General features: G+C 46.7%; 1 protein-coding gene and 1 non-coding gene across 3 annotated transcripts; both read right to left on the reverse strand.

Moving 5' to 3' along the window:
- Nucleotides 1-69: 69 nt before the first annotated feature.
- Nucleotides 70-26,008, reverse strand: MED24 (mediator complex subunit 24). 2 transcript variants are annotated; one of them, XM_023732822.1, is made up of 26 exons: nt 25,502-26,008; nt 25,335-25,417; nt 15,246-15,284; nt 14,859-14,932; nt 14,273-14,505; nt 14,072-14,128; nt 12,545-12,656; nt 12,229-12,379; nt 11,829-11,942; nt 11,225-11,272; nt 10,698-10,780; nt 10,323-10,409; nt 8,504-8,615; nt 7,878-8,020; nt 7,311-7,348; nt 6,793-6,875; nt 6,218-6,396; nt 6,000-6,099; nt 5,509-5,684; nt 3,894-4,158; nt 3,284-3,465; nt 3,019-3,109; nt 2,518-2,617; nt 1,250-1,330; nt 739-887; nt 70-556 (listed from the first exon to the last, which is right to left on the reverse strand). In XM_023732822.1, exons 1-26 carry the CDS (start codon nt 25,629-25,631, stop codon nt 440-442), a joined length of 3,027 nt encoding a protein of 1,008 aa, XP_023588590.1. In that variant the 5' UTR covers nt 25,632-26,008; the 3' UTR covers nt 70-439. The 2 variants fall into 2 exon arrangements, with proteins under 2 accessions (XP_023588590.1, XP_023588589.1); XM_023732821.1 differs by having other exon boundaries at nt 524-887.
- On the reverse strand, nt 6,955-7,058 carry LOC111820889 (small nucleolar RNA SNORD124). Its single transcript, XR_002824381.1, has one exon. It is a non-coding gene; the product is annotated as a small nucleolar RNA SNORD124 (small nucleolar RNA).
- Nucleotides 26,009-26,231: the final 223 nt, after the last annotated feature.

Raw genomic sequence — 26,231 nt, forward strand, 5'->3', positions numbered from 1 at the left:
AAACATTGATTCCCCACCCCCAGGGAGGCACAGGCCCTGGCGCAGTCACAGTCACAAAGGGATCCACAAAGATCTTTATTTACAAGTCAGCCGATAGGAGTGAACACCCCCTCATCTATAAATATATATATACACACACATATTATGCATCTATCAAGTTCCTCCAAGGCAAATCTACTCTTGGTGACTGCCCTGGGGCTAAGGAGGCCAGATGCTCACCTCCCAGGAACTGGCAGAGAGGAAAGGAAATTACGAAAGAAACTGGGGGATGTCTTAGAGGTTAGAAGTCAGAGGAAGAGGAAAAAGATCGGGAAACCCACGAAGGGCTCTTCTGTCATGTGGATATGAGCAATGATGTCTCATCTTTCCTCACTGTTCCCTTCAGAGACGCATGGGGCTGGGGACCCTCCAGCCACCCCGTGTGGCAGCTCCAAGGCCCTTAGAGGGCAGCAATGGCTTTGGCAGCCACCTGGCGGCCCAGGGGCAGGCTGAGGTCCGTGATGGCCAGAACAACCTTGGGGCTGGACATGGCTGACACCTTCACCAGTTCCGATACCTGCCACAGACAGACAGAGCTGCTCACTAGGGCCACCTCACGGCAGGTTGGTTTGATGTCCTGGGAGGGAAGGAGGCCCCCTCCCTACTCTGAGGGCTGGCCCTGAACCCCCAAACTTGGCTAGGAGGTGCTAAGCCATCTGATCTGGAGGCAGGCCACCCGGCCGCAGGCGAGGTGCTCACCGTGGTAAAGGGCATGAACTGCAGGATGCTGCCCCGGCTGCCCTGCTCCAGGCAGTCCACACACTCCTCCATGAACCATTGCACAAACTGGGTGTGGGGGCCCGCGGTCCGTGACCCCAGGATGGAGGAAATGAGCAGGAAGAGACTGGCTGTGTGGAAGAAGGAGAGCGAGATGGGAATTCCATGAGAAGGGTCTTCTCAGGAAGACAGATTCTGGGGGAAGATGGGAGGGAAACAGGAAAAGGAAAACATGCTAAGAACGCCAAAAAATGGGGGTGGAAGAGGTAGTGTAAAGGGAAAATCGGAGGAGAACAGGAAAAGGGCCTAAGTGGGAAGCCTTGGGGAGACAGAGCTGGCAACGAGGGGAGATGGGCAAAATGGGTAGAGGGAGGCAAAGGGGCACCAGGAAGATCCCCTTCCAGCTGATGAGGTCTCTTGTCTCCCTCGAGGCAGGGGCTGAGGCTCCTCTCAGCTCGCCCCCAGGTTCCAGGGTGGGGTGGGAGGGACTTACCCAGGACACGGTTCAGAGGGTCTCTCATGTTGACCTTGTGGAGCTGGGAGGCGGACAGGGAGCTACTCATGGACCGGTCAGCTGTGGAATCAGCAGAGGGGGCACTGAGGAAACGGCCTACCACACTCTAAACTGACCTGCCCAAGGGAAGCCTCCTTGACAGTCCTTCAGCAATGTGGTGGGGTAAACGGTGTGTGGAGATCCCAGAGCAGACCCTTAGATCAAGGATCATAGGGTTCTGTTAAGGGCGATGGAAAAATGTGGAAACAGATAGCGGTGACGGTTGTACAATATGATGAATGTAATTAATGTCACCAAATTGCACACATAAAAAATGATGAAATGGCAAAGGTTTTGTTATATATTCACCACAAAATGGGGGTGGGGGCACTTGAATACAGAGAGATCTGCACAGGGGGGACAAGAGAAGAGCTAATATGTGGTGAGCACCACCATGTGCCCATTTGGGGCTCGACATGGATTAAGCCGCTTATTCCTCACCATTTTACAAACGAAGAAACTGAGACCCAGAAACGTGAAGCAACTAGCTAAAGGTCATGGGGTTCGTAGGTGGCAAGCCCAGCACCTTTTCTCTGCTCAAGCACACAGTTGGTCCCCTAGTCGCTAAAAGGCCCCAAAGAAACTTCTAGGCTCAGGAGAAATCTCTAGAAACAAGTAAAAGTAAATGGCACAGAAGGAGCCCTTGGCAGAGAGAGAAGGCTCCTGCAGGAAGTCTGGGCTGGGAGGGGAGGAAAGTGCGAAGGTTATATCTAGGGAAGTCCAGAGCCGGGGAGGGGTGCTCTTGAGGCAGGAAGAGTGGGGAGTAGCCCCATGTCCTCGCCCGAGCCTGTTCTAGGCCTTCGGACGTGTGTCAAGGAAGGAAGGTCAGAGCTGGTGAGTCAATGGCACAGAGCGTGCCTGAGGCAATCAACTCCCGTGGGTAGCTCGTCATCCTCTCAACCATATGGCTCAGTAAGGAAGGGGTGGGGGAGGGACAACGGTATGTGGCGGGGGCGCAGGGGGGGCTCCTTTTCTAAGGTTTGAGCAGAGGAGCTTCAACCCTTAGGGAGAGATACAGAGCAACCATCTGTCCAGAGGTAGGACACAGAATACCCTCTTAGAGTACAGAAGGAGGCAAACCCCTGCCACAGCCACTCTGATGAGTTAGTGAACATGCTGGCAGCTGGGAAGAGAGCACAGCAGCTTTCCCAGTGGGAGCAAGTTCCCAGGAGGCGAAGGAGCCAACCGAGGACCTGCCGCATACTCACTTGGACTCGAGAGGATGTTGGCGTCCTCCTCGTTGGAGCTCAGCAGTCGCATCAGCTTGGACGGCTGCATGTCGTCCAAGGGGAAGAGGCTGATGTAATCCTAGAAGGCAGGAGAGCCACTCGGACCCACCCTGAGCTCCAAATCCATCCTCGGGGAAGAGGACTGGAGCCCAGACTTGGGTGGGCAAGTCACTCCCCACAGCCATTAGGAGTATTTGCAGGGGTCACCTTCCCTCCCATCTTAGTCCCCTCTCCTCATCCCTCCACAGGGATGGCAAACAGCAAGTGCTCCCCTCTTCCAGGACTGCCCCCCACCAAAAGATGGCAGTCTGACGTCCTTTCTTGGACTTGCATCTTGACCACCCAGTCCCTAATACCACTGCCCCGGGGACAGGGACCATGTCTCATACCCTCTGCCTGGTAAGGCGTCTCCTACCAGCAAATGCTCAGTAAATGTTTGCTGAATAAACACACAAACATGTGAGCAGCGAGGTCCCCTACCTCGATGTCTTCACGATGTCTCTTCTTTTGGCGGGAGGATGCCTGTCCCTTGTGGGAGGAGTAGGAACTCAGAGAGCACCATACAGCTAGCCTGGAAAAGGAATCCCAGGAAATAGAAGTAGGGTTAGAGAGGGCTTCTGTATCCATATTGATCAAGCCCAGCTTCTCAGGGGTGATAACCACGTGAGGGGCGCCTGACTCTGTGGGATGGGAGACAGGAGGTCCTAGGGTGTAAGAGCAGAGCAGGCTCTGAAGTGGCCCCTACTTGGCAAGAGCGGTGCCTGGGGGGTCCATGAGGCTGTGCCACTTGGAGGAGTCGGTGAGCAGGCCAGGCAGGATGTGGCCCAGCAGAACCAGGGTCACCTGCTGCATGTCCAGACAGAAGATGGAGTAGAGCAGCTCCACTGCCCGCAGTGTGTGCTCCTTCCGGGTCTCCTTCAACAGCTCCTGGATGGGCAGGGGAGGGGGCGGCTGGGAGCTGGGCCCTGAGCTCAGGGCCTGGACATCCTGCTACTCCAGCCCCTCTCCCGCCACACACCATACCCCACCTCAGGGAAGCAGCACGGGGTGATACTCCGTATCTTCAGTCCCCAGTGCCTTTGGCTGGAGCACCCAAGAAGAGGAGCCCCCAGAGCCTAGTAGCTCCCCTAGTAAGGCCCAGCCTTGGTTTTCCATGGTATCCTCTCACAACTTTTAGCAGGCCACCCAGCTTACAGCAGCCTCTCAAGAGAAGCCTGGCTAAGCAGGCTAGGTGATGAGGAGAGAGAGGATAAGACCAGGTTTGGTCCATCTGGTATGTTCTCAGATGTCTCCCTGAATCTGAGGACAATTGCTTCTCCAGACTACCTGGCCCATATGCATCCCACCCCAAGTACCTTAATCAGGTTGTTGCAGAACCAGTAGACGCCACCCATGTGCAGGAGGGTGTCAAAGATGTGGATGGAGCGGCTGTCCACCCACCCCTTCTCCAGCACCTTGGCAAAGATGTCGGTCAGCACCTCCTTTATAGGTCGCTTGGGGGGCAGTAGGTTCCAGTAGGGCATGGTGTCCATGCCCGTGGATGGGAACTTGATCTGTGTGGCCGTCTGCTGCAAAACGTCAGCACACATGTGCTCCAGGATAGAGCTCATGATTACCACCCTGAGGGAGGAGAGCACTTGAGGTTCAGGCAACACTGTACCAGGGTGGGGAGGAGCAGGAGACAGCCAGGCAAGACTTTTCCCTCAGCTCGGGTTACAGAAGTATTCCTGGGGAATTAATCCCTTTCTGTGCCAGGGGAGGGGACAAGAGGAAGTTGCAAACCCCTAGCCAACCTGACAGCACCTCCTGCTCCTGGCAAGACTCTCACCTGCCGGGCACCAAGACCATCAAAAGCGGGGTGGACTCCCTCTCCCAGGTCATTCCAGCAGTATATTAATATTTTCTCTTTCTCCTTTTCCTTCCCCAACCCCACACCTGGGGCCCTGCCAACCCTCTGGCATAAATAAATACAATCACTTCCCCCTGGGCTGAGTGCTGGGGGGTCCCCACCCAGATCTGGCCTCTTCCCAATGTCAACCGTCATTTCCAGGAGAGGTGCCCCCGGGCTGCCCCACAGGACTCTTCCTGGCTTTTGGTAGCTGGGCAACATGCATATCCAGGAATTTTCATAGGAAAAGAGTCTCCAGCTATGATACAGACCCAGGTCTGTGCTAACCGTGCCTGGAATGCCGGGTGGCCCTGGGGACGGTGCTATGACTTTCTGAGCTACTTCTTCCACCTGCACGATGGAGCCATGAATTTCCCACCATTCCTCACCCAGCTATGACTTACGTGCTTAGAATGATTATGTCATTCTAAGCATACTTGCGTGGGGAGGGAGGGGGAGAAAGGAAGAAAGGAGGAGGCAAGGGGGAAACAGGAGATGTGATTCTACAGACCCTCCCCAAACCTCACTTCACCTAAAGATTTCAACTTCTCCCTTACAAGACGTCCTCCACAGCTCCTTGTGAATAGTTACTCAAAACACCAATGAACTCAACATAGCTGAGGTCAACAGGGAGATCGTCCAAGCCCCTGCAGAGCCAAGGCAGGAATATGTCACAAAAGACAGCTTGCGGGGGAGGGGGAGACCCAAGGCCCATAAAATCTACAGATGAGCTCACAGCTCCCAGATAGTGATACAACTAAGATAATTACTTTGCTCTTCTGGTGAGCTAGTTTTTGAAACTTGAGCTCTTTGACGACAGGAACCATGGCTGTTTGGGGTCTGTATTTCTGGCACGCAGCAGTGCTGGACTATAAACACCCCTGGCACCAAGACACACATTAAATGTTTGCTGAGTCAGTGAGTGAATATGTGAATAAGACAGCGAGGGAGTGAGGGAGTAAGGAGGCAAGCAAGCAGTGTGTTGGGTAAGGTAAGAGAAGAGAGGGATATGGGTTATGGCAGTTACTGACTTCTCATGGCACAGCCACAGGGTTCGAGGAGGGAGAGGATGGGTCACTGACCTCTCATTGTAGAACTGCAGGGTGTTCTCACTATACAGTGGCCCTGCCAGCTGGCGGATCATCTGCAGTGACTTCTCACGCTCATCTAGCCCCAGCATCCGGACGTGGGCTACAAGCCAAGCCACGGCACACACGGCCAGACTGCATACCTTTCCCTTGATATTATCTGTGATTTTCTAGGGGAAGGAGAAAAGGGTGACTGGGGCTACTACGTCCCCTTCTCTGGCCTTCAGTTTCCTGGGCCTCTGCCTCTGTGGGCAGCTAAGTGCAGCAAGTGGAGTCCTAGGCCACAATTCACACCTCTCCACCCCAACTTTGATTTTCCAGAGGGAATGGCTAAGACTAGGACTACAGAGAGGACCAATACCAAAACATGAGCTCTTGGATTAAGGGTCTTCTTGTTCTTACAAAATATCACAAACTATCAAAAACTGGCTGTGTCTCAGGGAGAAGCGAAGGCTCTGGAGAGGGTTGCCGAGAGAATGGACTACCTGGATAGACTCGAAGGCCAGTACCCCATTCTCCCAGGCGTTGAGGATTTCCAAGATGGCCGCTGAGATGCTGAGACAGGCTTCGTGCCACTTCATCTGCCTACATGTTAGAGAGGGGGTGGGAGAAAAATCACAAGGGAGCAGGGGATGGGCTTAGAGGAGAGGGTCTTGGCCCCTGCCCCACTGCCACCCTTGGACTGGGCACCCCGGCCACTGACACCAGCTTCATCTCTGAGGAGTTGTTCAGCAGGGCCACCAGGGACTCCACTTTGGTGGAGTCTGGCCGGAAGCAGGGGTGGTCGGGGTTCAGGATCTTGCCCTCCTCGGGCATGCAGGTCTGCATCCAGGTCTCAAAGAAGGGCACCTCTGCTCCTGTGCTTGACTCGGACAGAATCACCTGGGAAAGGGGACAGGGAGAGGCACCAGCCGAGTTGGGAGGGCTCAGCACCTGCCAGGGCTGGGCCTCAGACTGCACCTCAGTTTCCTGCCACGTTTCCACACCCTTCCCAGACTGAAGAGATAGGGACAAACGGATCTAAAGGAGGAAGACAGGGGCTATGCTGCCACCTAGTGGTCAATGTGAATGTGCACTGAAGGATTTTGGATAGAACCAAGGGGCATCCATTTACTTTGCCCGGGCTAGGCACCTGAATTGAGGTCAGCAGAACCAACTGGCTTGGGGGACTAGCAGAGAGTGGGGGGTGGAGGTGGGGGAGAGTTATTGGTTGTTTCCTTCCCCTTTAATCCCACCCACTCGGCACCCCCTAATGCTGCCTGCTCTCCTCTCACTCACCTCTGAGCCATAGGTCTGGGCCACATGGCACAGCATGAGGAAGGAGATGTCAAAGAGTAAGGCACGAACTGAGGCTGGTTTGGCTGTGGGAAGGATAAGAAGGCTGACCCCTCAGCTAGGGCAGGACCCAAAGCCCTTGTCTGGGTTGAGAAGGTACCAGAATTTGCCTCAAGGAAGGTCAGGGGCCAAGTGGCTCTTTCAAAGCTCTGAGGCTCAGGATCCTTTTCTTGAGACTCAGTTGGAACATCATTCCTTCCTCGGAATCAAAAACCTCCTAGTACCCTCCTTTCCTCCAGTACCCAACCAAATCATAAAGTGGGGATACAGAGACAAATGGATGGTTTTAGTAACACCCTCTTTCAAGGCTCCCCAAAAGCTTCATTCAGTCATTATTCAGGGGAGGAAACAACATGGCCTCCCCATTATGAGCAAAGGTGTCTTCTTCCCTCCCCTGTTCTCTCCCTCCACACCCCACCTTCAGTGCTAATTGGGCCTGGGGATGCACAGAGTTGACTTACTGCTTTCTTCGTTGCCATGGGTCGTGAATTCATTCAAGCTGTGGAAGGATTGGAGACAAATCACATCAACCAGGGCAAAAGATGAGCAACAGCTGGGGGCTGGGAGTCAACCACTCCCAAAGAGGCGGTCACTAGAGTCTGAATTTCTGGGTGAGCATGAAATGAACACCAGTGCTACAGAAAAAAGAATCACTTATATGTATTTTTAAAAGATTTCCAAGGCCTAGAGAATGGCCTGCTGAATAGAACAAGGTTCTATACATCAAATTCCAGGTCAACCAAAAAAGTCAACAGAGTTTGAGGGCCCCTTATTAGTAACTGGGCATACACGGAATTCCTCCATGCCACTGTTCAACACCTTGTCACCTCATCGGGCACCTCCACTTCAGCCTCAGCTGAAGAGAAATGAGCACTTCAGGTCAGAGAACTTCCTCCAAGTTCTCCAGCTGGGACGCTTTGCCTTGGTCTATGCATCTCTGGGGAAGATCCAGACCCGAGTCCCTATCCTGTTATCTCCTCCCTTCAGACATCCTCCCCAACCCTGTTTAGGGGCTCAGCCTTCCTTACTGGATGAATTTTCGGGCAAAGGATTTCAGCTTCCCAGTGGCAGCAGCAGCAGCTAGCAGCAAATCCAGACTCTTCCCAGACAGCATGTGGCCAAGGACCCCCAGCAGCCCCTCTGGGGACTTGGAGTGGTCGGCATCCATCGTCTGGGGACAGGACGGGAAATCAAGTCCTGAAGAACACTGAAGACCCCCCAAATACAGCCTAGCCACATTTTCTCTCTCTGCAGGTCTCCAGTAAATGGAATACACCATGACCTACAAGTTCGTCTACATCTTTCTGACTCCAATCTGGAAAAGCATTCCTAAAATCTGTCCTTGATCTCTGATCCATCCCTGTCAACTAAGCTTGGATGAAGATGGTGGGGTTGGAGTGAGAGAGGTCACCACTATGAGATTCTCAATTGTTTCCATATGAAGCATCTACCCCAATGCCTGGTATACAAGCGATGCCCAACAATGCTAGTTTTCAAGGGTAGCTTCCCCTTCCTTCCCCCTTTCTCTACTTCCAAAGCAACCATGTATAAAAGGCAGATGAGAGAGAGGTCTGGCCTCTGTTTACCTAGAAGTGGAAGGAAAGCTGGAAAGAGGAGAGAGTTGACCCTGATGGCAAGCGACGGGCACACTCACCTTGAGGATGTTGGTGACAGTGGGCTCTGCGCGGAGGATCAGCCCGGGGTTAGGCTGGATGTTTGCATTTTCTGCCGATTTCAGCTGGGGTGCATGCTCCCGGTCTGCTGTGCTGTGGCCGTAACCAGTTGGTAAAGAGAAGGAAGAGGAAGAGGGAAAAATTCTTGACACACTCCCTAGTTCAAGCCCAGAAGCAAAGGCACAGAGAAAGGTAGGAAGCATTCTTGACACACTCCCTAGTTAAAGCCCAGAAACAAAGGCACAGAAAAAGGTGGGAAGCATTTGAGCATCTTTGGGGTTGAGATGAAGTTGAAGAAAGCATATTCAATACTGTAATAGCTTCAATTCATCATTAGTCATTATATCTATTTTGAAAGTTCATTTAAGAAATCTGTCCATTTCCTCTAGGTTTTCAAATTTGTTAGAGTACAATTTCTCATACTATTCTGTTATGATTCTTTTAATTTCAGATGGGTCTGTTGTGATATCACCCATCTCATTTCTTATACAGGTTATTTGCTTTGTCTCCTGTTTTTCTTTTGTCAGTTTGGCCAATGATTTATCAATTTTGTTGATCTTTTCAAAGAACCAGCTTTTGGTCTTGTTAACTCTTTCAATTGTTTTTCTATTCTCTATTTCATTTAATTCTGCTCTAATTCTTATTATTTCCTTTCTTCTGGCACCTGAGGGCTTCTTCTGCTGCTCTCTTTCTACTTGTTCCAGTTGTAGGTTAATGTTTTGATTATGGTCCTTCTTTTTGGATGTGTGCATTTATTGCTATAAACTGACCTCTGAGCACTGCTTTTGCTGTGTCCCAAAGGTTCTGGTAGGATGTGTTTTCATTCTCGTTTGATTCTATGAATTTCTTTATTCCATCCTTAATTTCTTCTATAACCCAGTAGTTTTTGAGCAAGGTGTTGTTCAGTTTCCACGTGTCTGATTTTTTTCCTTGCTTTTTCTGTTGTTGATTTCTACTTTTATGGCTTTATGGTCAGAAAAGATGCTTTGTTTAATATTTCGATGCTTTGGATTTTGTTAAGGTTTGCTTTATGGCCTAATATGTGGTCTATTCTGGAGAATGTTCCATGTGTGCTGGAAAAGAAAGTATACTTGACTACTGTTGGGTGGAGTGTTTGGTATATGTTTATGAGATCAAGTTGGTTGATTGTGGCATTTAGCTCTTCCGTGTCTTTGTTGAGCTTCTTTCTGGATGTTCTGTCCTTCACCGAAAGTGGTGTGTTGAAGTCTCCCACTACTATTGTGGAGCTGTCTATCTCTCTTTTCAGTGCTGTTAGAGTTTGTTTTATGTATTTTGGAGCCCTGTCATTGGGTGTGTATTTACTATAGTTATGTCCTCCTGGTGTACTGACCCTTTAATCATTATATAGTATCCTTCCTTATCCTTTGTGGTGGATTTTACTTTAAAGTCTATTTTGTCAGAGATTAATATTGCCACTCCTGCTCTTTTTTGAGTGTTGTTTGCTTGATGTATTTCTTTCCATCCTTTGAGTTTTAATTTGTTTATGTCTTTAACTCTAAGGTGTGTGAAAGTTCATTTAAGATTAAAAGAAAGATTTGGATTTTTACTTTGATCACAAAGGAGGTATGAGTTAAAAAACAACAAGTAGAAGTATAAAACTTTGGTATGAAGAAATCAATGTCTTCTTTTCCCTCCTGTTCCCTGTAACCCCAGGCATGGTCCCAGTCATTGCAAGCCAAACTCTCGACAGGAGGGGAAAAAGCACCCAGCAGCCCAGTCTGGACTCAAGAGAGGGAGGCCAAGGGGTCCTTGGGGCAGCCCAAGTGAGCTTACACTTACCGCTTAGCCACAAGGTTGGTCATACTGGCTTCAGACAGAAGTCCCTGCTTGCTACATTCTTGGAGTAGGAAGTTTGTACAGTCACAGCTGTGAGGGGAAAAAAAAATGAGAGAGTGGGGTACATAGCTGGGATTTTTTGAGTGATGGGAGCCATGGGTCCTGCCCTGTATCCACCCTTCTTCAGATGAGGGAAACCTTGAGTGCCTGACGGAAGGTAGAGGGGCTCTGGGTACTCGCAGAGTACCTGCTGGCTCCTGCCCCTGCCAAGGGGAGTGAATGGGGAGACAGAGTCCCCTGAGGCTTTATCTGGCACAAAAGAGCAGGAGATCCCAGAACACCTTCCAGTAGAGCAGAGGTGAGCAGGGCAGTTCGTACTTGCAGCGCTGGTCAGCTTTGTCCAGCAAGGGTGTGAGCTTCAGCAGGAACTCAAAAGCACAATTGACATCCTCAGTGAAGTCCTACAAAGAGTGCGAAACTTCCATCTGGCTTCCAGGTCCTCAACTCTACCCACATCCTGCACTGCAGGCTCACAAGAACACCTTTGTGGGTATACAGACCCACAAGCAGACCATGCCCACCACTGGCCAATAGCTGGGGTGGGGAGAAGAAGTGAGGCATCACTGCTCCCTACATGGCTACCCTAACCCTGGTCATCTCAGGCTTAACCTTGCCTCCGGGAGAAATCGCCTGAGAGGTCCGGCTGCCTTCTGTCTGGAGACTGGGTGCAAGTGTGCAGATGCACACAGATGCTCAGGGATACATACGCTTCCAGCCTTGCCCCAGGCAAAAGAACACACTACTATCTGGCTGGGGTCTAAATAACCCTTCCCTTAGCCTTATTCTCCAGGGCGGAAATGTCCTCCCCTAATCCCATGCCAGCCCATCTCATTTCTTCAACTCACCTTGTCCCCATGAGAGTACTTCTTCAGCTTCACCAAAACCTGTGGAATCTGGGGGGTGGGATAGGGAGACAAACAGGAAGATCAATTTCTTCTCTCTTTTACCTAGAACTGAAGCAGCCCCTCCTTCCCCCCACTGTGGGCAGAGACACAGGAACACTCCTGCTCGGAGAAGGAAACAACTCTTAGAGCCGAATCAGAAAGGTGATGGGAACCCAAGTGCCTGACGTTCCTCAGCCTACAGGACACAGACCACTCATTTCTACTGGCTTGACAGGAAATGCCACAAGCAGAAGTGGAACCCCACTTTAAGGAGGACCAGGGCCTGATTCCCCTGACTGCCTCTCCTTCCTGCCATGCACTGAGCTGGCTGATGACTGAGCTAAGCAGCACCTCCATGGTCAGAAACAACAGAGTCCTGCCAAGTGGGCTAAATATAGCCCTGGGACTTTGAGAGGAAATAATCGATGGGAACTCATGCTAGGGGGACCTGGCAGACTGGGCACAATGCCAGCAGGGAGAAGCACAGGACAGAGGCCCAGGGTGTTGATGCTTTCCCTGAGAACCATTCCTAAACTGGCTCTGCTGCTCCTCCGCTCCCAGGTACCTTGAGGAAGGTGAAGGCTGTCCACTTGAGCTCTTCTGTACCCTCAGGGGACTCAATGAGCCCCACAAAGCAAGCTTTCCAGATCTCCAGGACAAAGAGGGGGGTGGGTATGTGCTGTGGGAAGACCAGGCATAAGCGTAAGAAGGTGGTCCATAACCTCTTCATCCTTATGAAGGCTCTTGGAATCAGACTGAGTCAGATACGTCACAGCACAGTCATGTCCCCAGCTTTAATGCTGAGAATGAAGGACATAACAGTGAAACGACAATACCACAGGAATCAGGAGAAACCCTACGTCTCCAAGACGGATCAGAAGAATCCCCCTTCTCACCCGCAAATGGCCAGCCCACCTTGAGGAGAGAGAAGCTCCTCTGCCCCTTCCCACCACACAGCCTCCCACCTGCATGCGTTTCACCATCATCAGCTGCTCCACCAGGGGCTGCGTCTCGCCTGTCAGGTTCATGGTTCCCTCGAGCAGGACCACTGCATGGACTGTGGGGAAGCCAGTCTTGTGCAGCTGCTCAGAGTGCACAGATAGCATTGCAGGAATGCTGAGGGGAATAGAAACACAGGGCACATGTTCAGGAACTAGGGAGAGTTGAAGAGGAGGTGAGAGCAGAGGGGACAACAGGGCCTGGTGCCACACTTCCCACACACACCCTGGGGTGTATGTTTCCTGTCTCCCTTCACCACCATGCACCCTGGGTGCCGGGTACCTCCTAATGAGTGTGCCACACTGTTCAGCCTGGCTCCGGAGCTGGGGGTTGCTGAGGTTGGCCAGGATCTCCCCAAGCTTCAAGAGTGAGTGCTCGATGGCAGTCCATGAGGCTGGCGGGGAAAAGGCAATGCAGAAACATGAGGGGAAACAGAGGAGAGGTAGAGACTGGGCCCAAACTCCTCGACTTTGGCACCCTCTGGGCCCACAAAACCACACAGGGAGGCTTCCCTTGAGGATGACATGGAGGCCAGGGGCGTGAGGGGCAGCATGCACTTTTTCTAGAAGGGGAGTGAGCACTCATGACTAAAGCCCCTAGAAACTATTTCCAAAGGCCTGACTTCAAGGGGACGCACCCAGCCAATTCTAACAACTAGGTAAAACCTGACACAAATAGTGGAAGAGAGAGACAGAGGAGGGTGAGAGGGTCCAATGGCTTCAACAGGGAGGGTGTCCACCACTTCAGGAATAGGCCAATCCAAAAAGCCAATCTTGCGAGTGGACCTCATTTGCCATTCTAGTCAAGCTGGGTTACTAAATGGCCTGCCTGGGCTCATCTACTCCCTCATCTGGGCCTTGGCTCTTGCTGCTCTCCTCTTCTGAAATGTCTTTCCCACTCATCTTCACCTCTCAAAATCCCACCATCCTTCAAGTCTCTGGTCAAGCCTCAGCTCCCTTAACAACTTACTCAACTGATCTAAACCTCTGCTTTCTCCCCTAGATGCCTGTACTTATGGTCTGTACCACATTACTTAGTACTTAATTATAAGTTATTTATTCTAGTTACAATTCCAGAGAGTCAAATGATGAATAATGGCACCAACTAGCCCATTAACCTTCATGTAGCACAGGAAAAAAGAAAAAACAAAAAAAGACAAGACCCAAGATCCATTAAAATTAAGCATTCATTCACTTTGCAGCTGATAAATGCTTATCAAGAAACCACCAACATAACCCATTTTTACACAGTGACCATCTTTCTGGACTTCATGGGCAATCAAACAAGTTTTGAGAAGTAATAAATATAATAACCTTGTAACAAGTTCTCCAACCAGGTCCTGAAGACCTGAGCTTGACCCATCCTAGCATTCTAGTTACTAGAGCAAAACTATGGCCTTAGGGCCCTATGTCCAGAAATACCAGAGTCTTCCCTTCTGCCAGGTGATCTGTCTATTCTCAGGCTCTGGAGAGTTCCAATATTTAACATCCGAACTTTAGTAAAGACGGTTATGGCACACCAGGCCTGACAGCAGACAGAGTATTCAAAGGGATGTTTCAGGTAACACTCAAATAAAAGAGTCATGTGCTTTCAAAGGATGGGTAATATGGAGACAAACACAAGGAGGGCCTGTGTGTTTGTCTTGTCCTCTCATTTTTTCCATGTAAATTATGTACTAGTCTTGCTCCCCAACTAGCAGGTATGCTTGTTGAGGGCAGGGACCCTGCCACATGCTTCTTTGGTAGCCCCCCTCCCCCCACCCCCAGCACCTGGCACAGTGCTGGGCATACGACAATGCTCAGTAAATACCTGTTGGTTGATTGGCTCGGGTGCCACCCTGCCCAAGTCCCTGGGATGTATGCAATGCTTATGGGGAGAAAAAAAAGGAAGTGGGATGATTTCAGATCCTCCTGGAAAGAACTGGGATGGCATCCTGCCTCTCCCCTCTAAATTAAAGAACCAGCTATGGGAACAGTGGCAGGTGGGGCTCTGGGGGCTCAGGGGACATACAGGCCTCCTCGAGTTTGGCAATATGGAGCAGGGCCCGGTTCTTGGTGCTGCTGAGGGTCTTCTCCAGGCGCTGCAGGCACATGGCCAGCTGCTTCTCCCTGGCAGCTGGGATGCCGGCCTCCAGCCCCTCCCGAAGCCGCTCTGCAGAGGCTGCGGTGCAGCGCAGCAGCCAGTGGAGGGCGCTGAGAAGGGCTCGGCACAGCCCGATGCACTCCTCGGCTTTGCCATGACAGCTACCGGGAAAGGATGCAAAATCTGTCTCTGCTCCACCGGCTGAAATCTGACCCACACCTAGATCCCGCAGAGTCCCTGGCACTCTCCTGTTAGGGAATGGAGATGGGAAGCTAGCAAAGCCCTGGGGAAGACCCAGTTCAGTCCGCTTCCACTGGACCAGATTTCAGATGGGCTACTTCAAACAGAGAAGAGACATTTTGTCCTAAGGGAATCCGCAGAAAAGGACGGGGCTGGGCAGGTGGGAAGAGGAAATGTGGGAACCCACAGAATTGGTCTCAGTCTATGTGCTAGAAGCTTCTTCTCTGCACTAAGACAATGCTGGATGGTTGTGAGCATCCACACCCCCTGTTACCTCAGTTGGTCACAAAACATGTCCATGATGTCCAGCAATGCCTGGACACAAAGGTCCCGGGAAAAGTCATCAAACTGTGGAAAGAACAGTAGAGATGCTATGGAGTGTCCCAGTCAACCCCAGAGCCTCACATATGAGGTAGATGGTACAGTTCAGGATTCCTGCTCATCCTTCTTCCAGGTTTCAGACTCAGCATCCTTCTGACATTGAAATTGGCTCCTAATTGCCAGCTCCCACTTCCCAGGATCCCCCTCCTTCCAATGGAAGGTCAATAATGCCAACCAGAGATCACATGACCACAGCAGTCAGGGAGGCGAGGGCCTTGTCCATCACCACCATATCTCTGTCCCCGACCCACACCTAGCCCATTAGTGTCTATGGTCATACCTTACTGATAGCTGTGAGGACAGAGGAGTAGGACACCATCTGGAGGGAAGAAAGACAAAATACTGGTTTAAGTAGTGTTCAGACAGTTAGTACCCACAGTAGAGAGGAACCAACATTGAGGCTTAAAGCTGCTGCAGCTCTTCTGTAGCCTCAACCCCTCCAGAGGCCTCCTTAACTCATCAAAAGAGAGGTAGGAGCACTATGCATCATCCCCAGTCCCTCTTCCGACAGACTCTCCACAGAGTGATTTTTATTTAGATAAGAATTAGAGACAAATATTTCCCGCAATGAATATTTCAAGGCAGTAAATTTCATTATACAAACTCTTAACTCATTCCCTAGGGCTTATTATATCTCCTCCAGGACACCTTCCTTGATCAACTCCCACCCAAGCCTCCCACCCAAAGCTGAAATCCTCCCTCTATGCTCCATGTAATCCTCTTATACTCATCATCACATTCACCACCTACAAGAGTGCCCGTCACCCTCCACTAAACTAGGAGCTCCTTGAGGACAGGGACTCTTTTATTTCCCAAAATATCTTTCAAAGCTGCACTATCCAATAGGAAAGTCACTAACCACACGTGGTTGCTTTAATTTAAATTAATTAAAATGAAATAAAAAAAAAATTCAGTTCCTCGGTCATACTAGCCACATTTCAAGCGCCCAAAAGCCATATGTGGCTAATGGCTACTGAATTGAACAGCAGATACAGAACACTTCTATCACTGCAGAAAGTTCTATCGGACCACATTGTTCCAAGGTTCCTTAGGATGTCAAGAGAATTTACACACACACTTTACACATACATACACATACACACACACATACACACACAGCTTCTGTGTGAAATGAACTTATGAAACACTGAATTAAACATATAGACCAAAAACCAACTGCCATCAAGCTGATTCCGACTCATGGTGACCTCGTGTGTGTCAGAGTAGAATTGTGCTCCATAGGGTTTTCAGTGGCTGATTTTTCAGAATTAGATCACCAGGCCTTTCTTCCAAGTGCCTCCAGGTGGACCTTGAACTTCCAATCTTTTGGTTAGCAGCCAAGCACATTAACTATTTGCACCACCACAGAGCCTTCTTTATTGTAAGACTTCTCAGAGCCGTAATATACTTATATACAGTGAAAATCTCTAAGATGACTAGAAATAAAGCAAGCAATACTTTTCAATTTATCTGAACAAGGAATCTCACTTAACTATGTATTTCCAAAATATGTTTTAGGAGATTCTACCTAAATAGTGAGCTCCCCGAAGACAGGGACAGTATTGAATTTATATGTTTCTCTAGCACATGACCCAAGGCCTGGCACAAAGTAGGTTCTCAGTAAGTTTTTATTGCTTTAAATTGATGAAGTCTATTAACTAAATGCATTCTGAAAAATTTTACCTTGAAGAAAATTTCTGTTAGTAAAACCATCATAAGAAGATTGGAGATCTAGTTCAAAAGAAAAAAATAATTTTCCCTGAATGAAATTAAACCTTACAGAAAATCTTTTAAGTTGTCATATTGAAAAAAAATAATTATAGCATGCTGATAAAACATGAATAATACTATATAAAATAGTTACAATGGTGTACTCAAAATCAGAGGCAAAATACACCAAAATAGAAAAGTGGAATACAATGATAGAAACTGTCAGGATAACCACCTGCCTCCTGGGCCGTCTCCGCTAGAGAAGTGGCAATCCCCAAAGGTTTAAGAAAGCTAAGCCAGGCCCAATGACCTCAGCATGGCGAATTTTACACACGTAACAATTCCTTCCATGTATAATTCCTTCATCAAGTGAACAGACTGCTCTCTGTTCAGATATCTTTAGTATACTTGGATGAACAGGAGCAAAACACAGAGTCTTAAATACACAATTAGTGTTTAGCGTCCCTATCAGCGGGACATACTGGGAAGCCATAGCTGGTGTCTGACAGTCATCAGAGAGTTGGGAGCCTGCCTGGGCAGGATGACCATAACGTTCCAGGGGAGTGTTTGTTTATTTATAACTGATGTCCCCATAGCAAGAGCTTGGCAAAGAAATGAACCTTGTTGGATACCTACCTGTAGGGGGAGCTAGACGTTCCCATTAGAAACTGAACCCAAACTATCAGAATAAAAACCAACTCATTGCCCTCGAGTCAATTACAATTCATAGCAACCCTATAAGACAGAGTAGAACTGCCCCAGAGGATTTCCAAGGCTATATAAACCTTTATGGGAACAGACTGCCACATCTTTCTACCATAGAGCAGCTAGTGAGTTTGAACTAGCTACCTTTCAGTTAGCAGCTGGGCACTGTAACCACTGTACCACCAGGGCTCCAAACTACCAGAATAGAAACCCCAAATTCTGTATGTTCTGAGGGATTCCATTAGTTCAAATGAATTTCTGGTCTTCACATTCAGAACTCTGTTAAGTAAATTTCTGCTAACCAGATCAATAAAACATTGCTACTCCAGAGACCTAAAAATACTTTCCACATGGTAAGCTTTTTTTCACAGCAGGATTTAACCTACTCCAGTCTTAATATTTCTATCAACATACAAGCTCTAAAGCACCACAAGTCCCCAGAGCTAGACTGTCTGCACGGGCCATGGCACACATGCCTAGTCCAGACCCAGTGTCTGTGATAGAGCTACACTGCAGCTGCTCCTTAATCCTCTCTGCTCTTCTTCATGTTCAACACCCCCAGCTCCTCCTAAGTGCTTTCTATGTGCACAGCCTCTTGACCCTGGGGGAAGAATAAGTTACTAATTTTGCATGGCACTTTATAGGTCACAAAGGTCTTTCATAGACGTATTTATTTCTCTCTCACTGTTTTTTCAGCCTCTTTTTCCCTCATGCTTTTCCCATCAGTGTTTATACATCTCAAGATTCTTCTATTTTTAAAAGAACTTTCTGCAGACCCCACATTTCCATTTAACCATCAGCCTCTCTCTCCTGCTCCTCATAGACATGAGCCTTCTCTGCACTCATCGTCTCTACTCCCTACCTTCCATTTGCTCTTCAAGCCACTCCAACCACTTCTGTCCTCAGCACTCTATGAATCAGCTCATTAAGGTCATCAACAAACTCTTGTTGTTAAACTCAATGGATATTTCTCAGTTCTGCTCTTACCTCACCTCTGGGCAGCATCTGACACCATGAAAACATTCCCTCATTCTTCAGTCCTCTCTTCCCTTGGCTCCTCTGATACCACACTCTCTTGCTTTTTTTTTTTTTCTCCTCTCTGGCCTCTTCTTTTCAGACTCCTAAGAGGAATTATTTTCCTATAATTTGTTCCATAAACGTGATTGGTTCCACGGGAATTTGGCTTCGGTCACTTCTTTGCTTAGTCTCCACTCTCTCTGGGCAATCTCATCCCTGCCCACACCTTCCATTACCATCTGAGGCTGATGACTCCTCAAGCAATATCTCTAGTCTAGACCTCTCCTTCTGAGTTCCAGATACATATGTTCAACTCCCTACTGAATATCTTCCCTTTGACAGCCCACTCAGGCACCTTAAATTTTAACAAGACCCAAATCAAACATGTCATCTCCACTTCTTATCCACTGTCATAGATTGAATTGTGTCCTCCAAAAATATCTATCAACTTGGCTAGGTCATGATTCCCAGTATTGTATGATTGTCTACCATTTTATCATCTGATATGATTTCCCTATGTGTTGTAAATCCTATCACTATGATGTAATAAGATGGATTAGCAGCAGTTATATTGATGAGCTCTACAAGATGAAATGGTGTCTTGGACTAAATCAAAGCTAAGAAGTTTCCTGAGTACAATCAAACACTTTGAGGGACAGAGTAGCAGCGGTAAGGATCTGGAGACCATGCTTTCAGGGGACATCTAGGTCAACTGGCATAACAAAGCTTATTAAGAAAATGTTCTGCATCCTACTTTGGTGAGTGGCATCTGGGGTCTTAAAAGCTTGCAAACAGCCATCTTAGATGCATCAATTGGTCCCAACCAGCTGGAGTAAGGGAGAATGAAGAACACCAGAGACACAAGGGAAGTATTAGCCCAAGAGACAGAAAGGGCCACATAAACCAGAGACTTCATCAGCCTGAGACCAGAAGAACTAGATGATGCCTGGCTACCACCAATGACCGCCCTGACAGGGAACACAATAGAGAGTCCCTGATGGAGCAGGAGAAAGGTGGGGTGCAGAACTCATATTCTAGTAAGAAGACCAGACCAGACTTAATGGTCTGACTGAGACTGGAGGGACCCCAGAAAGCATGGCCCCCGGATTCTCTATCAGCCCAGAACTAAAACAATTTTCGAGGCCAACTCTTCAGACAGGGATTGGACTGGACTGTGGGACATAAAGTGATACTCATGAGGAGTGTGCCTCTTAGCTCAAGTAGACACAAGAGACTAAACAGGCAGCTTCTGTCTGCAGGTGAGATGGGAAGGCAAAGAGGGTTAGGAGCTGGTTGAATGGACATGGGGAATCAGGGGTAGAAAGGAGGAGTGTGCTGACATAGTATGGGAAGAACAATTAGGGTCACATAACAATGTATAAATTTTTGCATGGGAGACTAACTTGAAATGTAAACAACAAAAAAAAAAAAAAAAAAAGATGAGTGTCTTAAGCCAATCTCTTTTGAGACAGCAAAGAGAGAAGCAAAGAGACAAGGGGACCTCATACCACCAAAGAAGCAGTGCCAGGAGCAAAGCACGTCCTTTGGACCTGAGGTTCCTGCGCTGAGATGCACCCAGACCAAGGGAAGACTGATGCATCACAAGGACCTTCCTCCAGAGCCGATAAGAGAGAAAGCCTTCCTCTGGAGCTGGCACCCTGAATTCAGACTTCTAGCCTACTGGACTGGGAGAAAATAAACTTCTGTTTGTTAAAGCCATCCACCTGTGGTACTTCTGTTACAGCAGCACTAGGTAACTAAGACACTCACATTCCAATCCTACAGTCCTATTCTACTTCCACTGTCTCCTAATGATCTCATCAGCCATCCAGTGTCCAAACCAGAAATCTAGGCACTATCCTTAACTTATTTTTTTCCTTCACTTCCTTCATCATCAAATCCTCTCCATGCCACCTCCTAAATTATTCCTGAATTCACCTTTTGTTTTTCCTGCTGCCACTTTCCAAGTTTCTGCCAACATCATCTCTCACCTGAATTACCTAAATCAGGGCTTAGAAAACTACAGCTTGCAGGCCAAATCCAACCCATCATTTATTTTTGTAAATAAAGTTTTACTGGAACACAGTCATGCCCATTTGTCCATATATTGTCTATAGCTGCTTTCACACTACAATAACAGAGTTGAGTGGCTGTGAAAGAGACAATGGGGCCCACAAAGTAAAAAGGATTTACTATCTGGTCCTTTACCAAAAAAGTGTGCCAACTCCTGGACTAATGGCCTCTCTGCCTTCAGTCTTACCTCCCGCCAACTCATTCGTCAAACTACAATGAGTGACCACCCTAAAATTAATCTATAAATTCCCCAAATTAATCTACAAACTCAAGGAAATCCCAATTAAATAAATAGGATTTTTAAAGGAACTTAACAAGTTGATTCCAAAACTTGTCTGGAAGAGGAAATGGCTGAAAGCAGCCAAGAAATTTCTGAAAAATAAAACAACTAAGGGAATACTTGCCCAACTAGGTATCAAAACATACTATAAATGGGACATCCCAGTTAATTGGCCTAATAATGTATTTAGTGCTTCTGTTCTACCTCCTAGTTGATTGGGTAGTTCCTGGGGTCTTAAAAGCTTGCAGTCATCCAAGGCACAACAATTGGTCTCTATTAGCCTGGAGCAACAGAGGAAGAAAGAGCCTCAGGAATAGGAGGAGAAAATGGAATGTGTGGCTAATCGCCTCCATGAACAACTGCCTCCTCTGCCAAGAGACCAGAAGAACTGGATGGTGCTTGGCTATCATTACTAAACATTTTGATCAAAGATTCTGTAGAAAAATCCTGCTCAAAAAGGGGAAAATACAGAACAAAATTTCAAATTTTCATGGACTCCACACTTTCTGGAGCCATGAAGGCTGTATGAACCCCCAAAACTACTGCCCTGAGATAATCTTTAAACCTTAAACCAAAAATATCCCCTGAAGTCTTCTTAAAACCAAACAATAGTTCAGCTTAACTAGTAAAAAATGTCTGCCTTAAGCATTATGCTCTTTTAAGGACTATCTATATGGGATCAAACTGACAACAGTAACTTGAAAGAACAGATAGGGACCTCAGGGGGCAGTGAGTTTATGTTAATGGGAGAGGAATAACTCAGAAAAGGAGGGTGAGAATAGTTCCATAACTTGAAGAATGTATCAAAGTCATCAAATTGTACATGTAGAAACTGTTGAACTGGTGTATGTTTTGCTGTGTATATTCTCAGTACAACAACAAAATAAATAAAATTTTTAAAAAAATGTTATAAAGCTACAGTAATCAAAACAGTGAGTCACTCGTGCAAGAAAAGACAAATAGATCAATGAAACATACTAGAGAGTCAAGAAACTGACCCTTTTCTATGTGAGAATTTAGCATATGATAAAGAATGGCCTATTCAATAAAGGCAGTTGGGCCAATTGTCCATCTATTTGGAAAAATAAATAAATAAATATAGATCCATTCCTCATACCACAATAAATTCTAGACGGATTAAATAAATTAAAAAAATAAAATTGAAGTGTTAGCAGAAAATGGAGAATATATTTAGATCCTTGGAACAGGGAACTCCTTAAGACAAAAGCCATAAAATAAAAAAAGGATAAATCTGACAACAAAAACATTCAAAATTTCTGTGTGCTAAGAAAAAAAATCACAAAGTCAAAAAAATATATATGACAGGAATAAAATTTAAAACATACATAGCAGATAAGAATTATAAGATAGATTATATGAAAGGATCTTAAAAATCAGTAAGAATTCTTTTTCGGATGATGAAAATGTTCAAAAATTGATTGTGGTCATGGTTGCACGACTAAAAACCAGTTAACTGTAGACTTTAAATGAGTGTATGATATGGTATGTGAATTGTATCTCAATAAAGCTATTATGAAGAAATTAATAAGAAAATGAGCAAACAATAGAAAAGCAGGCAAATGATATACATAAGTAATTTACAGAAGATATACAGAAAGCCAATAAACATATGAAAAAATATGTTCAATATTACAATCGTGGAAATGCATATTAAAATGAGATATAATTTTTTGTTTCTCTAGAAAAAAGGTAGAAAGATTCTACTCAGTGTTTGAAATACTGTTAAACACTATGAAGGGCAATTAGCAGGGTCTACAATTGAAAATGTGTATACTCTTCAAGGAGTTCTGGTGGTGCAGTGGTTAAAAGCTCAGCTGCTAACCAAAAGATTGGTAGTTTGAATCTACCAGCTGCTCCCTGGAAACCCTATGGGGCAGTTCTACCCTGTCCTACAGGGTCGCTAAGAGTCAGGATCGACTCCACAGTAACAGGTTTTTTTGCTGCTGTTTTTGTTTTCGGTACTCTTCAAACCAGCAATTCTAAGTATCTATCTTAAAGAAATATTCACAGATATGCAGAGAGGTGGGTATAACGTTTAGCACTGCTTATAACAGTAAAAAATTAGAAACAGCCTAAATGCCCAACACAAGGGAAACTGTTAAATTACATTACATATAGAACACTATGCAGCAGTTGAAAAGAATAAGGCAGATCGACATGTGCTAACATAGAAAGCAGACATAACGCCAAGAAAAAAAGGAAATACAAGAACTATGTGTCTACTGTGAAATACTATTCAGCAATAAGAATATGAAATCTAAAATATAAACAATACTAATCTATGGTGATAGAAATCATTTAGTGGTTGTGGGAGAGGGGGATGGACTGGAAAAGGGCACAAGGGAACTTTCTGGGAGAACAGAAATGTTCTGTATCTTATTTTGGATGCTGGTGACATGGGTACATGTAATTGTTAAAACTCATGGAACTGAACTTAAGATCTGTGCATTTTATTGCATGTTAATTTAAAAAAAAAAAAAAAAAGAGCAAATCCTATCACACTATTCTCCACTTAAAAACCTTTAAATATTTACCTACTGCCCTAGGATAAAGTCCAAACTCCTCAGGTGCAGAAAGGTCCTCTATCTCTCTCTCTCTCTAAACCAGTTTCTTCCTTCAACTTGATGTGCTTAGCCCAGCAGTTCTCAAAGTATGGGCCAGGTATCCTCGGGGGTCCCCAAGACCCTTTCCAGGGGTCCGAGAGGTCAAAACTATTTTCAAAATACTACTAAGATGTCATTTGCCCTTTTCACGTTCATTCTCTCACAGTCGTACAGTGGAGTTTCCCAGAGTCTCCATGACCTGTGATGATACTGTGCCAACAAGTGGAATAACTGCATAACTAGGTAACATGACAAATTCATGTTAAAAAATCTAAATGAATAAAACATGCATTCAAAGTGCAAGGGAAAGACCAATGGATTTTAATGTAACAGAGTATAACAAGTTCACTGATAGTTTCACATCACCTGTCCAATTTTAGTGTAGTATCAAAGAAGAATATCCAGTTCTCTGAAAAGCTTATTAAAATACTCCTCCCATTTCAAACCAAGTACCTGATGTGTAATACCAGATTTTCTTCAAGTAATTCAGCCAAAATAGCGTATAATTGAAGGCAGAAGCAGAAGAATCCAGCTGTCCTCTATTAAGCCAGACATTAAAGAGGTTTGTAAAAATGTAAAACAATGTTACTTTCCTAACTTTTTTTGTTTTGGAAACTATGGTTACTTTCATTAAAATGTTATCTATATTAACATGTAATGAATTTGTTACTTTTAAATGAATTCGTAAATTTTTTTTCAGATTTCTATTTTAATTTTTAAAATGGTAAATATGGACAGATATAATACACATAAACAAAAGGTCTCAATAATTCTTAAGAGTGTAAAAGGGTATGGGACCAAAAAGGCTGAGAACCACTGCTCTAGCCATACCAAACTATTTTCAGTTCCTAAACATCATGTGATTTTTGCCTCCCAAACTACACATAAGCTTTTCTCTCTTGTCAATCTGCCTGGTTAACATCTACTCAACATTCAGGTCTTGGTTTAAACACCACTTCATCCATAGAGCCTAGAGGCATTGGTGGTTCACTGGTGAAATTTTCCCCTTCCATGCTGGAGACCCAGATTAGACTCTGGGCGTCCAGATGTCAATGCACCTCATGCGCAGCAACCACCTGTCTGTCAGTGGAGGCTTGCATGTTGGCTATGCCAGGAGATGGACTGACACAACGGCTGCAACAATGGGCTCAAACATAGCAACGATCACGAGGATGGCACAGGACCAGAAATCATTTTGTTCTGTTGTACGCAGGGTTGCTGTAAGTCGGACCCAACTCAAGGGCACCTAACAACAACAACATCACGATGCTAAACAGGTTTCAGCAAAGCCTCCAGATTAAAACAGACTAGGAAGAAAGGCCTGGTGATATACTTCCAAAAATCAGCCCGTGAAAATCCTACAGTTTCTCATGGTTTAATCGGCAACTCATCATGGGGATGGCACAGGACCAGGCAGCAATTCGTTCTGTTGTGTATGGGGTCATTGTGAGCTGGGGGCCAACTTGATGGCAGCTAACAACGTTACCCATTGGGATCAGCTGGGATCAGGTCTTTTTCACAGCTATATCCCCAGGGCCTACCACACTGTCTGGCACATACAAGCACTAGTAAATATGATTGAGAGAGTAAGTGAGTGTAATATTCATAACAACTTGTTAGTTGCTGTCGAGTTGATTCCAACTCATGTGTCAGAGTAGAACTGTGGTCCATGGAGTTTTCAAAGCTGTGACCTTTCAGAAGCAGACTGCCGGGCCTGTCTTCTAAGATACCTCTGCGTGGGTTCGAGCTGCTAACTTTTCATTTAGTAGTCAAGCATGTAACCCTTTGCGCCACCCAGGGACTCCATAACAACTAGTGCAATATTATTTTTATGAGAAAACTGAAGCTCAGAGAAACAATCTGTTCAAACAAAATCACCTAGAAAGTGTGACCTGACGATTGCACTCTAAGTCTTTTACCTCCAAATCCCTCAATCCTTGGAGTAGGTGCGGCAGTTTACCTGGGAACTGATGGCGTACTTCAGGTAGGATAGGATGAGAGGGTTGGGGGAAGGTCCAATCATGGCCTGCTCCAGCAGTGCTTCTGCAAGAGAAATAACAAAGACAGAGTGGTTACGATTTTTCTGGGTTTATCCCTCCCTTCCTTCCTTCCCATTTCACTTCAGACCTGCCAGGTTAAGAATGTCCCAAGTGGCTCCTTTGGGAAAGAATTTCTTCATGTTGATTGCCCATTGGTAGTCACTCCATCGCTCCTTCCAGGCTTGCAAAATGGCTTGCTTTAGGTTCACGACCTTCATGATTGCAATCTGAGGAGGCGGGGCTGGTAGCGGCGAGCTTTGTGGAAGGAAAAATCGAGCTACAGTAGGGGACACGAGGTTCTGAGGAAAACGGCAGGAAAAGCCAGAGTTAAATGGAATGGAGAAATTACGGGAAGACCTAAGGGAGGCAGGAACCAGAAGGAAAGAAAGAAAGGGGGCAAGTTAGGCGCCTTGTCAATCTCTTCCCTCCAGAACCAAACTTCCTTGGACCGGGGCACTAAGGAAAGGGTGTCAAGAACTAAAGACGGGGCAGCAAGGGTTTAAGACAGTTCCAGTTGCCTAATTACGCCTTTAGCTCCGTCTACGTCCCTCAGCCGCTACCACCCCAAATCCAGATTTTTTCCCCCCGCATTTTTCCCACCTTCCCCAGCCCTGAAACTCATCCACCACCACCCCAAACTTAAGCCTACCGGACAATCTATCTTTAGATCCTAGATAGCGCCATTTTGGCACTTGTCAAAGAGGTTGTTTTCTATTGGCTGGGAGTAGCAAACATAAGCCAATAGGAATGCAGTAAGAGACAGACGCCACCACGATGTCTTCTGGGAATTGTAGTTCCTAGGACCGGGAATTCATTTG

Source organism: Trichechus manatus, unplaced genomic scaffold, assembly GCF_000243295.1.
Source record: "Trichechus manatus latirostris isolate Lorelei unplaced genomic scaffold, TriManLat1.0 scaffold00054, whole genome shotgun sequence".
NCBI lineage: Eukaryota > Metazoa > Chordata > Mammalia > Sirenia > Trichechidae > Trichechus > Trichechus manatus.